Below are 14,094 nucleotides of genomic sequence, written 5' to 3'. Positions count from 1 at the left end.
CTAATGGGAGCAATATTGGGTTATCATGTTGTGAACATGTTGTTCCTAGTTGGTGTTTATCCTCCTGCAGCATCACACTGGCTTTGTCTGCTCCACTGGACAGTTTGACTTATGGCTTTATAGGAAAGGGCTGCTGAGGATCTGAACCAAAATTAATTTATTAAGAACTAATTAGCAGTTACAACTCCAGACTTTAATTTGTCACAATCTGCTCCTCAGTCCCTCTCTGTAGCCACTCATCTCCAGCTCCTGCTCACTTCTCCATGCCATGTACTTTCCTCGCTCTGCCTCAGATGTCTGCATTTGGGTCCTTCCCCTGTATCCCTGTTGGACTTCTTGCACCTGCCATGACAGAACAATCTGGTCAATAATAGACCCAGCAGATGGATTGTTTTCTCAAGAACAACATGAGGTAACTTATAACCTTTTTGTGCCTTCGTAATGACTGGAAACACGCCTCCAGGAGTGGGGACAGAGAGGCAACCTTATCATTGGCACACTGGGCAGTGTCTTTAAAGTCTTAGATGAGGAAATTGCTACCTGGGTTGGCAGAGGACTTTATTAACACCTGTGAATCCCAGCCTGCACCTCAGTCAGCTAACCTGCAGCATGCTAGCCATCAGAATGCAAGCCTGATAACCTTCAGCCTGCACCCTAGACTGCTCGCAACCAGCCTGCACTCTAGTCAATGAGGCTTGGGTTCATGAGCCTGCTACCCGCCTGTCCTGATCCTGCATTCCCGAAACTTCAGGAGTCTAATATGGAACAGCTGAGGAGCCACCCTAACATCCAATGGTCACCCTGACTCACCTTGCCATTTTCACAGGGTACCATGGAGTCTCCAAAAGGAGGCATGGTCCCCATGGGTCCCAACACCACTGAGTCTCTCAGCAGTGTAGCACCACAGTCTCCATTACCCAGCACCTCTCTGTCACTCAGTGCCACAGTGTCTCCTGTGCCTCTGCTGCAGTAGTCTTCAGTGCCCGTGCTGCAGCAATCCGCTGAGCCAGCGGAGCTGCAGCAGTCTCATGTTCCTGAGGTGAAGCGGTTCCCCACCCAACCCAACCCCTGCCCAACTCTAGTAGGCGTTCCTTTATATGGCTGTATTCACTTACACACTGTTAAAAGAATGTGGCCATATGAGGCCCAGACCACCTTCAAACATGGTCTGAACAATTAGATCTCAGTGCATCTTGGGTGCATTCACACGTGTCCTTAGAGCTGTCCACTTGTGATCAGATAACAAAAGTGAATTTTAATGCCAGGTGTGAACAGGGCCTCTGTCTCCAGCTCCTGCTCACTTCTCCCAGGTCATCTACCTTCCTCCAACTCCCCAGACCTGCCATCCTCAAGCTGCCCACCAGATGCCCTCAGACTTTCCCTCCTTTCCCCATCTACACACCTGTTCCCACTTCTCATCAGTCCTGCAGTTACCTGGCCTTCTCCACCCACTCCTCACCTGCAACTCATTCCCTCATCACACAAACATTATACTGGTCCATTTCCTTTTGTTGTCTGCCAGATTGTTAAGTAGCCATGTGCTTCATGTCATTCTTTCTAGCCTCTGTTTCCACCTGAGACCTGTTACTTGCCTGTTTTGGACCTTGTCTGGTTATTGGACTTTTGATTCTTGTCTGCTCCTTGTCAGATTTGTTTGCTGTTTGGACTGCCTTCTGTTTTTCCACCTTGCCTGCCTCACCATCCTGTAAGCTTTTGTTCCTCCATTTTGTGTAATAAATCATTGAACTGCATCTAGCTCTGCCTCAGATGTCTGCGTTTGTATCCCTGCTTAACAGGATTATTGTAAAAACTTTTTTATTAACAACTTACTGACATATCTGATTGAATTTGACTTAACTTGTGATGATGATTTCTTAGAAATTGGGAGACTCATGGTCCTGTCTTAACTACTTAATAACATTAATAACTGCAGGCTTTATGGCCTATTTAAAAGTGACTAAATCTTGACAGTCAGCAAAATTATTCATGATTTGGCAACCCACAAGGTCTTATTAATGGTTTGTAACTGATTTATAACTTTATTATTATAACTTAACTAACATTAATAAAGCCATTAATTACAACTTATAAATCCTTTTGTAAAGGGTGATTTATTAGATAGCGGTGGATGAAACAGTAGTACTATAGAAATAATGATAAATAATATGGCATAGTAATGTATGTATTTTTAAATTTAGTATTATAATAGTATTTCACGACAGATATTAGTAAAATACTACTATTATAATACTAAATTACTACAAATATGTAGTAAAATAAGACAATGTCTGCAGTGCCATAGTTTTACAGTGTAACCTAGGATTCAATAATTTCTTTGATCATATGCGTCTATGACAAATTGACAAATATAAACGTGTTCTCATTATATGTAAGTTGACTATAATATAAGTGACAAATTGAAAATACAAATATAACAAAGTAACCAAGCATCTTAACACCGCCGCAGCATCCGCCGGTCTGCAGGTGTTGATAGCTTGGGCGGCAGTCGTCAACTATCAAAGTTTTGGGATGGAAATTATTTTGGACCAATCGCGGTTAGGCATCAGACTTTGAGAGCCAATCATATTGCAGATTTACGTTGTGGGTGTTGCCCAAAAAAACGACTGCGGCTGAGCGGTGCATCCTCCTCCCGGCCGCCCGGCGAGAGTTCGGTTGAGAGGGTGCTGGATGGTGGGGGGAGTACCACTGATGAGAGAAGGACTATTTTAACACGCATTGGAGGACCATTACTCTTATCTACTGGGTACCATTAAACTACTGGGAAGGGTTTCTTCATCTGCTGCGTGCGGTAAGTTAAGCAGAAAAGCCGGGGCTAATCATTTTGAACAATAATGTAGTTAGATGGCGGTTAGCAACAGTAACAGTTACCGTTAGCTAGCGGATTATTGTGCCGTGACTTTTCAATGATGGAAGACCATCAGCTCTTGCTAATGTTAGCCGGCGCCGCAGAGCCTGTGTGCTATTTAGTTATATTATAATTTGACTTGTATTAATATTTGTGTGAGAGATGGCTATCTGTGTTACAAGTTGCATCTTTGAGCGCTACGGTGAGGCAGTGTGGTCATTGTCCGCACCCAGCCGTGTTTTCAGCCACCCACACCCATGATGCCCGAGGAGGCTGCTCCCTAAAACTCACATTTCAATTAAAAAAATAGACTATTTTTGAATTGTTGTTCACCTTATAATGACTGAACGTTGTATGAAATAGCCACTGTAGACCGTCCATTGTTTTAAACGAGTTAATCAGAGCAGTCGAGTCCCTTGCAGGCATCTTTTCGAGCGGCTGGGATATGAAGCACAGCACGCCAACTTCTTTGAGCTAACGTTATAGCCAGCTAACCGAGCCGATGCAGCTGTTTGGCCTGGTCCCCGGCAGGGATATCAGTCACACTACGAGCTATTTTCACAACTAATTGCACACATCCTTGACTCTCTTTTGTGGAGATATTCCACCGGAGATGTGGCATGAAAGAGATGAGGGATGAAAGTAACTGTTTTTCCAGCTCTGAGTGAGGGGCTTGCGGTGACACGGCAGCCTGCAGCAGCCACCACACTGATCCCCCCCTATCCCGTGACCTGACCCAGATTCGTGTCTAACCAGCGCCTGGTTTAAGCATGGGACTTGATTGTAGGTTAAATATCTCTGAGCAGTCATCAGCTGAGGCTGTCTCAGATTATTAAGAAGCAAGCTGGAGTGGTTTTTCTTTCATGGTTTAACATTCGGGCTTGTCAGTGCATCAGCTGCTGAGGGCAAGTTTTACAAAGTTACTCCTGTCCTGTCTGTTTTCAGCTCAGTTTGTGGAAGTATTGAATGATAGAAAGCATAAAACTGCTCACTAGTCATTTTTTATTATATGTAGGGCTGCAACTAATTATTATTTTCATTACTGATTAACCTGCTGGTTGATTAATCATTTGATCAATAAAATGTCAGAAAGTACTGAAAAATGCCCATCTCTGTTTCCTAAAGGTCATGTCTTTAAAGTAGGGCTGCACATAACCATTATTTTCATTATTGATGATCTATTTTCTTCATTAATAGTTTGGCTGGTAAAATGTCAGAACATCTAAAAAAAAAATTTTTTTTTTAAATTTCTAAAGCCCAAGGTGACATATTTGAAATGCCCATTCTGTCTAATCTGCAGTTAAAAACTCAAATATATACAGTACACTATCACAAAGAAAAGCAGCAAATCCCCACAACTGAAAAGTTGATAGTACAGATTTGTAGGTTTACTTAAAAGAATCACCTCAATGATTAATCGACTATCATAATAATTCTCGTTTCAGCTCTAATTATATGATCTGAAAGGCCGTTCCAAGGTTATTTATTTTGGGTAAATGCTTTGGTTTATGGTCAAAAACATCACATTTCTGCCTTTTTTTTTTTTTTACACAACACAGTCAAGATTTGGCTTTGGAAGAGTCTCGAACGGTCAACTTACTGCACATGTGGGTTGGTTCTGTGCAGGGACGGAGGTGTAAAGCTTGAAGCTCACACACCAGTTTGTGTGGGCCAAACAAGTCCTTCTGGGAAGAAAATACACAGCCTTAAAACAAAGAAAGACAGCAAATGAACCAAACTAAAAGACAGAATACAAATAATTACTTTTTTTTGGTCAGAAAATATATTTTACTTTTCTCAGAGTAGCGTAACAGTTGGGAGGATTTGCTACTTTCCTTTGACTTATATGACTGTTATTATTAAACCACAATATCTCCCCGATGAGACAATAATGTTGAAATTTTCACCAAGGCAAACATTAGCTAATGGCATTAGTTATTGGCAGCATCACTTAGAAGAAATATAATCACTTAAAACACAGCCTGAGTTTTTCCTGGAACCAACATTGAGCAGCCATTAGAGAAACTGCATCATCATGAAAGCACTTCAACATTCAGCTGTATCGGCTGCAGTGAAGTTGAATCGATATCTTGACCGAAATGGTCAAAATGTGAGTCAGCATGCTATCAGCCTACAGGCATTAAGGCTGTTATACTATGGCCGCTCTCCCTTTAACATCTCTGCTTGTATTGACCTTTCATTTAAAGGATATTTAAATGGATGGATGATATATTTATAATTTTATTTTTAAAATATACCTCTTTAGATTTATTATACATTAGATTCAGTCAATCTTAATCTCATACAAAGTGAAATTACTGGTGTAACACAGATGGTCTTTTTCATGGGAGACAGCGTGACAGCAGGAAAAGCACAGGTGTAAATAATGAAATTAATGATGATCCATGAAGCTGCTTTTGTTTCAGCTGTTCCTGCTATTGTGCACTCTGGCTCACTGGGACACCAATATAAAACAGAGACATTGTTAATGTTATCAGTAACATCTGTACTTTACTTTGAAAAGTTCTAATGTCCATTGTGAATTATTTAGAGGGTCTTTTCCACAACAGTCCTGAGTCACAGTGGTGATCTCTTCTGTGCTCTGTAGACTGAACAGTATGTAATTCTGACTGGTTCGATGAACATTATACTTTCTCTCTTCACTACAGGTGGTCTTTTGTGTTCTGCTTCTGGTCCCCAGCAGCAATGTCACAGAGGAGTGGGCAGGAGGACCCGGAGCGGTACCTCTTCGTGGACCGCGCCGTGGTCTACAACCCGGCCGCGCAGGCCGACTGGACCGCTAAGAGGCTAGTATGGATCCCGTCGGAACGCAACGGCTTCGAGGCCGCCAGCATTTGTCAGGAGCGCGGAGATGAGGTGGTGGTGGAGCTGGCGGAAAACGGGAAGAAGGCGGTGGTCAACAAGGACGATATCCAGAAGATGAATCCGCCCAAGTTCAGCAAGGTAGAAGACATGGCCGAGCTCACCTGCCTGAACGAGGCCTCAGTGCTTCACAACCTCAAAGACCGCTACTACTCCGGCCTCATCTATGTGAGTATTCCTCATTCAGAAGAAGTTCAACCACTACTAACAATTTGTAACCCTCTTGTCTATTTTAAGTTAAATTCAGATTCTATGACGACTCACCTAAGCGAGCCAAAGGTGCGGCTCTGGTCACCGTTGCAAAAGAAGGGATTAACAAATGCTACTCAAAGCCTTCCTGCAGCTGATCTTCATGTCGCGCTACCTGCTGTGATGTTATACACTGATGTTAAGTGTTGAGCAGCAGTCGAGGCAGAAATGCGAAAAATCGTTTTTGAAGCCGTGTAATGACTTTATCGTGAACAGTCTCAGCGTACAGACTGTAAAATGGAAGTAGCATGAAAGTGGAAAAAATGTTTAACATAACAACACAACAAACACTCCCGTCATAACTGGACTAGCCCTCCGAGATCTGGCTACAGGTCAGCTACCTATTAGTGTTGTCTGAGTAGACAACATGTGAATTTAGTGTTTCATGAGTAAAGCAGCGTGTTATTTACCAGAAGCTAATGAATCTTACCGCTTATACTGCCTGCATGAAGACAATATGGATTGCAATAAATATATTTTTTTTTGTTAAAAACGGTGTCCTTAAGAATTATGGGAGAAACTTGTGACTTGTGAAAGCTCCAAAAATTCCCATCATGCAACAGCATCGTTCATTAAAGATGCTTGATAAATGCCCACATCTTTCACTTCACTTCCTAATTTAGGCTTTCTTTCTCCTTGTTACAAGTAAACTGATGTCTATGTGTAAAACCTGTCATTTAATCACCAATAAGAATTCACAAAAATTGCGTAGAATACTGAAATAACTGCTGCATAATATTCGGAAAGAGTTTGGACACAAAATCATGTTACTCAATCTAATATTTTTTCTGACTAAATGATAGAAATTTAACCAAAAAAAGTTAAAACATAAATTATTTGTATTCTGTCTTTTGTTTGGTTCATTTGCGGTACACTACTTTTTTTTGGTGGATTTCATATGTGACTGTGGAAAACAGGAGTCGAAATTCCTGCAACTGTTCCGATTTCTACTTTCAACCGTCCCAGACCGAACAACCAATGTCCTGAGTTGAAGTTGTTTTTTTCATTCTACATAATAAATATAGTTTAATAACTTTGTTTCAGTGATTTGCATCACTTCATCGACTCGCTCTCCGCCGTGGAAGTTCTGCTAGTTGTTGTGAAGTTGAGCTTAACGTACTGCGTCCTCCCATCCTCGGAAGTTTGTCGAACTTGCCAAGTCTGAACCAGGAAGTACACAAGTCCGGACTTTGAGAAAGGCCCTATGATTGATTTTGTGTAAATGCTCGTTTAACGTAGCGTGGAGCTTGTGCTGGTGCCACCTCACAGTTTTTGACTTTGAACATGACGCATAAATGTAATAAATTCATTTGTAATGATCTCTTCCTCTACTGTCTCAGAGTCGTCCTGGACACTGTATCTTTGTGTACCAGGTGCTATTTTTATTATCCCTGGGACAACGGGTCGTCCTGAATTTCTAGTGCTGGCAGAATATATGTAGTATGATTTATCTAAAGAATCTGAAACATCTTGGTTATAACCTCTACAAATCTTATTTATAGCATTTCATACATGAGTCTCTCCAAAAGACTCAGAACACATTTCCCTCAATGAATAAGACATAACGTCCTACATAAGCTGGCGATTTCCCCTGTGATTATGACCCACTTAGTGACATGCATTCCTGGAATAGCCCAGACACGGAGCCAGTGGGCCACCTGAGACCCAGAGAGGAGGCCGGGGGCCGAGAGGTTCACACCTAGAGGCCTAGATGCAAAGACAGAAATCAGTTTGGCTAAAGCAGATTTTATGAGCGAGAGGAATGATTTGTTCCTTTTTCCGTTCTTATCGCTCCATAATGTACTTGTTATAAATAATTGTTATATAAATAAAACACCTTTCCACTCATGAGTTTGACATTTAAATAATTTACATCCTACATCTATCTTTTAGGTTAAGGGTTTATGTGTAAGTTGTTGAAGTTATGGCTGTAAGGGAGCTGCAGTTGTCTGCCTCCACTGTTCCCCTGAGATTACTTTAGTGTTTTACTGCCTTAGTGACTGAGATGGAGGTCTGGAGGCTTTAGGGATGAAGTCATAACATTTGACAGGTTAATGATGACGCTATGTATTCTTTGTGTTGATGAGGCGTGACTACATCAGTGTCATCTTCCAGTATTTGGCCTGTAAAACCGCCAGGATGAAAAGTTGGAAAACTAACTCTTGCACACCGTCTAACCTGCAACCAATGACGTTTCTCCCACATGCAATAGGAAGGCATAAACACCAAACATCAATTTACTATATAACAATCTCCAATATCATACAGGGAGCTAGAAAAGTAAAACACTTTGTATAGTAGCAATCATAAATATACCTCATATTGAACAGGTAGATTACTATAAAATAAATGCTTAAGGCCCCAAAGGCTGAACTGCATTCAAAAAGATTCATTTCCAGATATTACAGGTTACATTTGTAGATGAACCTGTAGGGATACATTAACATGGCATGTCATAAATGAATAAATGAACCCTTCATAATAAATACAACAAGGCTCATGAAATTCAAACAGTGTGTGATATTCAGTTCAGTGTTTATTCTTACATAAATATACTTTACTAGACCTGCATCATACGCTTTTACTAAAGTTAGTGATTTGCTACATTTCCTGAATGTTTTTTTACAAGCCTTAGTATATCTTATAAGTGTGGGGTAGCGACTAATGATTATTTATCATCATTGATTATTATGCAGATTTAAGATATTTAATCAATCAAGATATTCAATTTACTTTCGTAGAAGAAGCAAATACTCACATACAAGAAGCTGGAAGCAGTGAATTAGTGGCGTTTTAGCTTAAAAAAGACTTTAACATCCACCTTTTTATAGAATTTTCACCTATTTGGCACACCCAAATGGAAAAGCTTATTACAGAAGAACTGTAAAGTTATGATGCATGTATCAGGCTTCATTTGATAAGTGACATCTTCTAGTTTCTGGACATGTGTTTGTTTAGCATGCGGCTAAAACACAAACAAAACTACATCAGTTCAAATAAGACTTAAAAAAGTCTATAATGAGTCATATTTGAATAACAATAATTAGGACATGCTTCATGCCAGAACTATGCAGAACACCATATATCTTCTACATCTTCTCAACATGTATAATGTTCCAGACCTCTAGGCCTAACTTATGGGAGCTAGAGAGTTTTTAGTTTGTGGTGTCACTGGTGTTCCTGAACCTCTCCAATCATCTCCAATTGGCCAAATCATGCCAGTTGCTTTGACTCATTATTGTTCACCGCTTACAACTGGCACAAGCGGGTCGCTTGCAACCCTGGTGGATGTTAAAAGGTTAACTAATGAATCAGTTATCACAGATTAGTCAATCGACAAATCAATTAATGGACTAATTGTTTGAACTCTAGATATGTTGCATTATAGTTTGAGTTAGGTGGTGTCTCTATCAGCAATATCAGTGACTGTGATTCTTTATACAGACAAATATATATTCTAAAGAACTTCACAACGCACACATGTGGTACAAATATGATACAACTAATTCAAACGGCTCCTCCAACATGACAGAACAAAAGAACCAAACTTTCATACTGTCATTTTATGTCTTGTCGGGGGAAAAGCTCTATCTGTTGACGTCAGTATGGTGGGGGATGCTGGGAGCAGGGGAGGTGTAACACTGTGAGCTCTGCCATGTGGCTCCCTGCCAAGACGCTGCTTAGATCTGTTTGTTTCTCCTACGAGCAGAAGTTGTCTGCCACCATATTTAATCAATGACGACCTTACCGTGATGACTGTGACCTTCTGAGAGTTTTTGTAACATGAATCTCTTTTTAGACCTGTTCTAACTTAATGTCTGGGTTCAGTTTGACTTTCCCAGACTGTCTCCTACACAAGATACATACAGCAGTGTTGTCATCAAGTGCATTTTTTTTTTGATTTTTTGAATACAAAATATAGCCGCCCCAAAAGAAAATCTTTATTTATGAGTGTTTAGAGAGCCTAAGTGGAAAAAGAAATGACCCCAGCCCCGTCTCTCAGCTAAAGGAGGCCAGTGCTGAGTCACACTGTCATCAAAACCGCCTTAACAGAGTTCTTTGTGTCGGCTGATAAGCAACAGCTGTCTGCTCAAATAACCGAAAATTCTTTTTTACAGTTTTGCTGTTTAGATAACTGACGGCTAATTAACAATGACACCATGTCAACTCTTCTTCTCTTGGCCTCGCAGATCCGGTTTGCGTGCTCGGTCAAGTTTTTCTGCTGTTAAATTACCTTTTTTGATTTCTCCTCAAAGCCAGAAAGTCCCCCCAGTGTGACGCTGATGAACAAGGAGTTTTAAGAGGTTTTAGCTGCTTTAGCATTCCTGACTCTGCATGTTTTCCTGTCCTGCTTTTGAGGATAGTGTGACCTTTTTAAGCGAGACTGATATCACATACAGTAGCTCTGACATAACCTTTCTCAGTGACTTCCTTCCACACAGCGGGAAGTGGACGCTTCTAACTTAAACTTACATCAGAACATAAAAGTGAAAAGGGTTAAGAAAGCGTTCACGGTCTAAATAAATGCTCCTAACACGTGTCAGGCGGTGAGATTTCGCTGCATATATCATCTCTTTCCTGCCTTTGCTGATTAACCAAATATCTTTCAACCCAGCGGCTCAGGAAAAAGGAGGACCAGATATAGTAACGATGCCGCTGTGATGTATTATTGAATGCAGGCCACTACATGCACATCCTTTTGTTGCGCTGGCGGTGCAGAGTACATGCGGAAGAGGATGGGAGGTAGCTCCAGGCTGGGAGCTTTGTGTGGATTCTTGTATACGTCTTTATCGACTGTTCATTAAGCCTAACCTCGCACCAGAGCATGAGTCTCTTTATTCACAACTGAAACCAGGACAATTTTTTTATTTTTTATTTTTTCTCTAAAATGTCTGATTCAGCTAGTATGAGGCTCGAGTTCGACACTGCGCAGAGCAAGGCCGTTATTTCTCATGGCAAGGGCGGGTGTATTTTCCACAGGCGGCTGTGTGAGCGATAGCGGTGTTGATTTGCAGCCAAAGTTCCACTAAATTGAACTTTGACCCCTTTCTGTCATTGACGGAAGACGCTAGCGATACCGACAACAACTTCACCGTAGAGAGGAATGGTGGAAAAATAAATTTTGTGCCTCTCTGAACTCCTGGAGTTACGTAACTCTCCAACCCCGCCGGGACTTACGATTATTTATGTTCCAACGTAGCTGCTTTGTAGGAATAGTTGCAATTCTTCATTCTGCTGCAGTCCTGCGTTGACTGAGCAGAAGTTCTTTGTCTTCTCACCGTTGCTTTACTGATCATCTTCCACACCAGAAATCATTGCTTATGGTAATTACAACTCATCCAGCTCTTGCCTTGATTGTAATTCCTTCGACAGATGTCTGGGAGACTTTGGTAAAACCCCAACTCAGTGACTCAAGCATCCCGATTTCTGTGAAATATCACACTTCTCTGTCTACACAACAGAAGGGTCCTTCTGCTTGATGCTGGTGCCAGAAGTTGCCTTTTCCTTTTTTTTTTTTTTTTTTTTTCATGCTGTCATCTGCCTTGTTACATTTAGCCGGGTAGCATCCCCTCCTCTCTGCTGTCAAAGCTGTCTGAGCTCCAGCTCATAAGCAGTCAAAAGCACACAGTGATGAAAGGTTTGTCATTTTAATCGAGTGCTGTTGAGTGAGATTAAGAGCACCTCAAGAATTAGAGCAAATGTAGAACTATGAACAGCTTCTCCATCTGTCTGGGCACTACTGGAAATAATTAGGATGTACTGTGTAAGGCTGCTTTGGTAGTTAGCAAAGAAATGTATGTTAGGGTTTACAAGACACAGTAAAGCCCTTGTTGGCCCAGTTATGTCTGAATGAAGCACATTACTTCATGCAATAGCGGAGACCCCAGAAAACGTCTCCCCTTTTCCCATTGAGAGCGACAGAGGCCCTGTTGCTAAGCGCTGCTCGCTTCACACACATTTATTTGGACATTTCCGGAGGGCTGGGAACCCTTTCAACTGTGTCAGAGTTCTCCTCTCGGGTGGTGTGACTAGCTAACGTCCATCTAACAGGTCACAATAATGCAGTATTATGCAGAGCGATCAGCAGATATAGCCGATGGTTTCAAAGATCAGTAGTAAACTCTACAGTGAGAAGATGTTCCTTTGTTTGTTCCTTTTGTTGTTTTGTTTGTTCCTTCCGCAACACGCTGCCCGGCTGGTGTCCCGTTACGCCTGCTCGTGTCGGCGTCCGACCCTTTTGCCCTCAGAGCCCCACTAATCTCCCAAGTACCCCCTGGGATCCACCGTCAAGGACAGCCAGCTGAGTCATCCCTCTTCCCACTGCCTGTGGTCCATACTGGGTCAGTAACGCTGATCCGTCTGCCTGGCGCTGTGCTCACCATAGGGGGTCCGGGACGGGGTTTTTATGGCGATGGCCCTTCAGTACATCCTGCAAGTTGATGTTTATAGCAAGGTGTTAGTGTTGGCCCTAAGTGATCAGTGATGCAAATACTGCTGATGAGTCCAGAGTAACAAATCTCTATGTGGCCAGGTTGTAGTGTCTAAAGCAATTGTGTACATGCAAGACATGGGGGGGGGGGGGGGGGGGGGTTGATTGGTGGCCATCTGGTGATCTTACCCCCCCCACCTTCCACACATATGTATACTGTAGTACCACCCGACCAGTAACATCCCTAAAGTGTGTTAGTCTTATAAACCTGTTAGGACAGTTTGAGCTTGGTTTGGGTGAAAGGTGTTGACAATTATTAATATATTATTGTTCTTGATATTCAGCTATAAATGCTACAGAATTCAAAATTTTGTCTCAGTGAGTTTCTTATAGTAGTTCTATAATTTATAAACTAATTGTTTTACAGTTTGACGTATTTCAGCAATGTTTTTATGTATCATTCACATGAGAATTATGAGCCGCCATATTTATATGAATTCTGTCTCGTCATGGTTTCATTCAGGTATGTGCTGATGATGATATTAGATTATCGCACGACCGTGTTGCAGTAACATCACAACGTGAATTTTATGGTCCGCGGTATCAGACTGCAAATATCTGTGTCGCATATGTGTGAATGTTTGGTGCGACTCTCCAGCCAGGTGACAGTTGTGATGTGTTTTTCAGAGGTCACACACAAACACACACAAACACTAAATTCACACCGCTTCCCCAGCATGCAACGGTCATGTCGCCATTGTTCCAGCTCAACAACTGGGTCTGCAGGTCCCGGGCCCCCCTGCAGCCCACCGGCCGCCACAGACAACATGATTAGAAGAACGTGGCTTCGCAGGCCAGCCGAGCACAGAAACTAGAAAGTTGGTTGAAGGGAGGGAGAGAAAAGGAGTAAAAAGCAGACAGAAAGGTTGGACCACAGTAACAGAAGATGAGGGTAAGAGAAGAGGAACCGGTCAGCAGAGGGAGGAAGGAAGAGAGAGAAAAGGCTGATGAATCAAGACTTTTGATCCCAGTCATTGATATGTGATTCAAAAAGCTTTAATCCGACAGTATCTACTTTATACCCTCCTGCACTCTTCAGTTAATGGAGTGCTCCAGCAGCAGCAGACATGTCAGGGATTAACCCTGTCCTGGCCTGTCCGTCTGCACGTCTGCCTGCGTTATACAGCCGAACGTCTGATATACTGTCGCGGATTAAAATCTCCCGCATCTGATTTCTGTTGTCAGTAAGTCAAAGGATGTCTGGGTAGAAATGTGTTAGAAAGGGACTTGTAGAACAGCCAGATATGAGGAGGATATGTGCTTGGAGGAAGAATCTCTAAGAAAACTGTCAGATACTTGGCAGAGAACCAGCAGTCTGCAGTCCCTCACAGTTCTCTGGCATCAGCTGTGATTTCATAATCTGCAAAAAAAAAGTCTTTTTTTAGCAAACAGGAAAACTAAGTATTAAGCTCAACATTGATATTTGAGCCCAGATGCACTGTCCTAGCTGATAATGTTATAAATTGCATTTTAATCTCTACAGGAAGCAGAGTCAGGGTTCAATAAAACCCACACTCAGCACTTCTCTCTTAATTCCTCATAACTCATCTTCTTCCTAAGACAGGACATGAAAGGGATAGTTCACGTTTTTTTGAAGTGGGGTCAT

General features: G+C 41.9%; 1 protein-coding gene across 5 annotated transcripts in view; it reads left to right on the top strand.

The window, feature by feature from the left end:
- The first annotated feature begins 2,644 nt into the window (after positions 1–2,644).
- Positions 2,645–14,094, top strand: part of myh10 (myosin, heavy chain 10, non-muscle) — a 54,205-nt gene continuing 42,755 nt past the window's right edge. For 4 of the 5 annotated variants that reach the window (XM_067581026.1, XM_067581025.1, XM_067581024.1 and 1 more), the window contains exons 1-2: positions 2,646–2,809; positions 5,536–5,917. In XM_067581026.1, coding sequence (XP_067437127.1) covers positions 5,573–5,917 — 345 coding nt within the window. In that variant the 5' untranslated portion in view covers positions 2,646–2,809; positions 5,536–5,572. Of the gene's footprint in view, positions 2,810–5,535; positions 5,918–14,094 lie in introns of all 5 variants that reach the window. The other variant, XM_067581018.1, reaches the window with a different exon arrangement.

This window comes from Thunnus thynnus, chromosome 3, assembly GCF_963924715.1.
Source record: "Thunnus thynnus chromosome 3, fThuThy2.1, whole genome shotgun sequence".
Taxonomy (NCBI): Eukaryota; Metazoa; Chordata; class Actinopteri; order Scombriformes; family Scombridae; genus Thunnus; species Thunnus thynnus.
The sequence above is the reverse complement of the archived record's forward strand: the minus strand, read 5'-3'. Positions and strand labels throughout refer to the sequence as shown.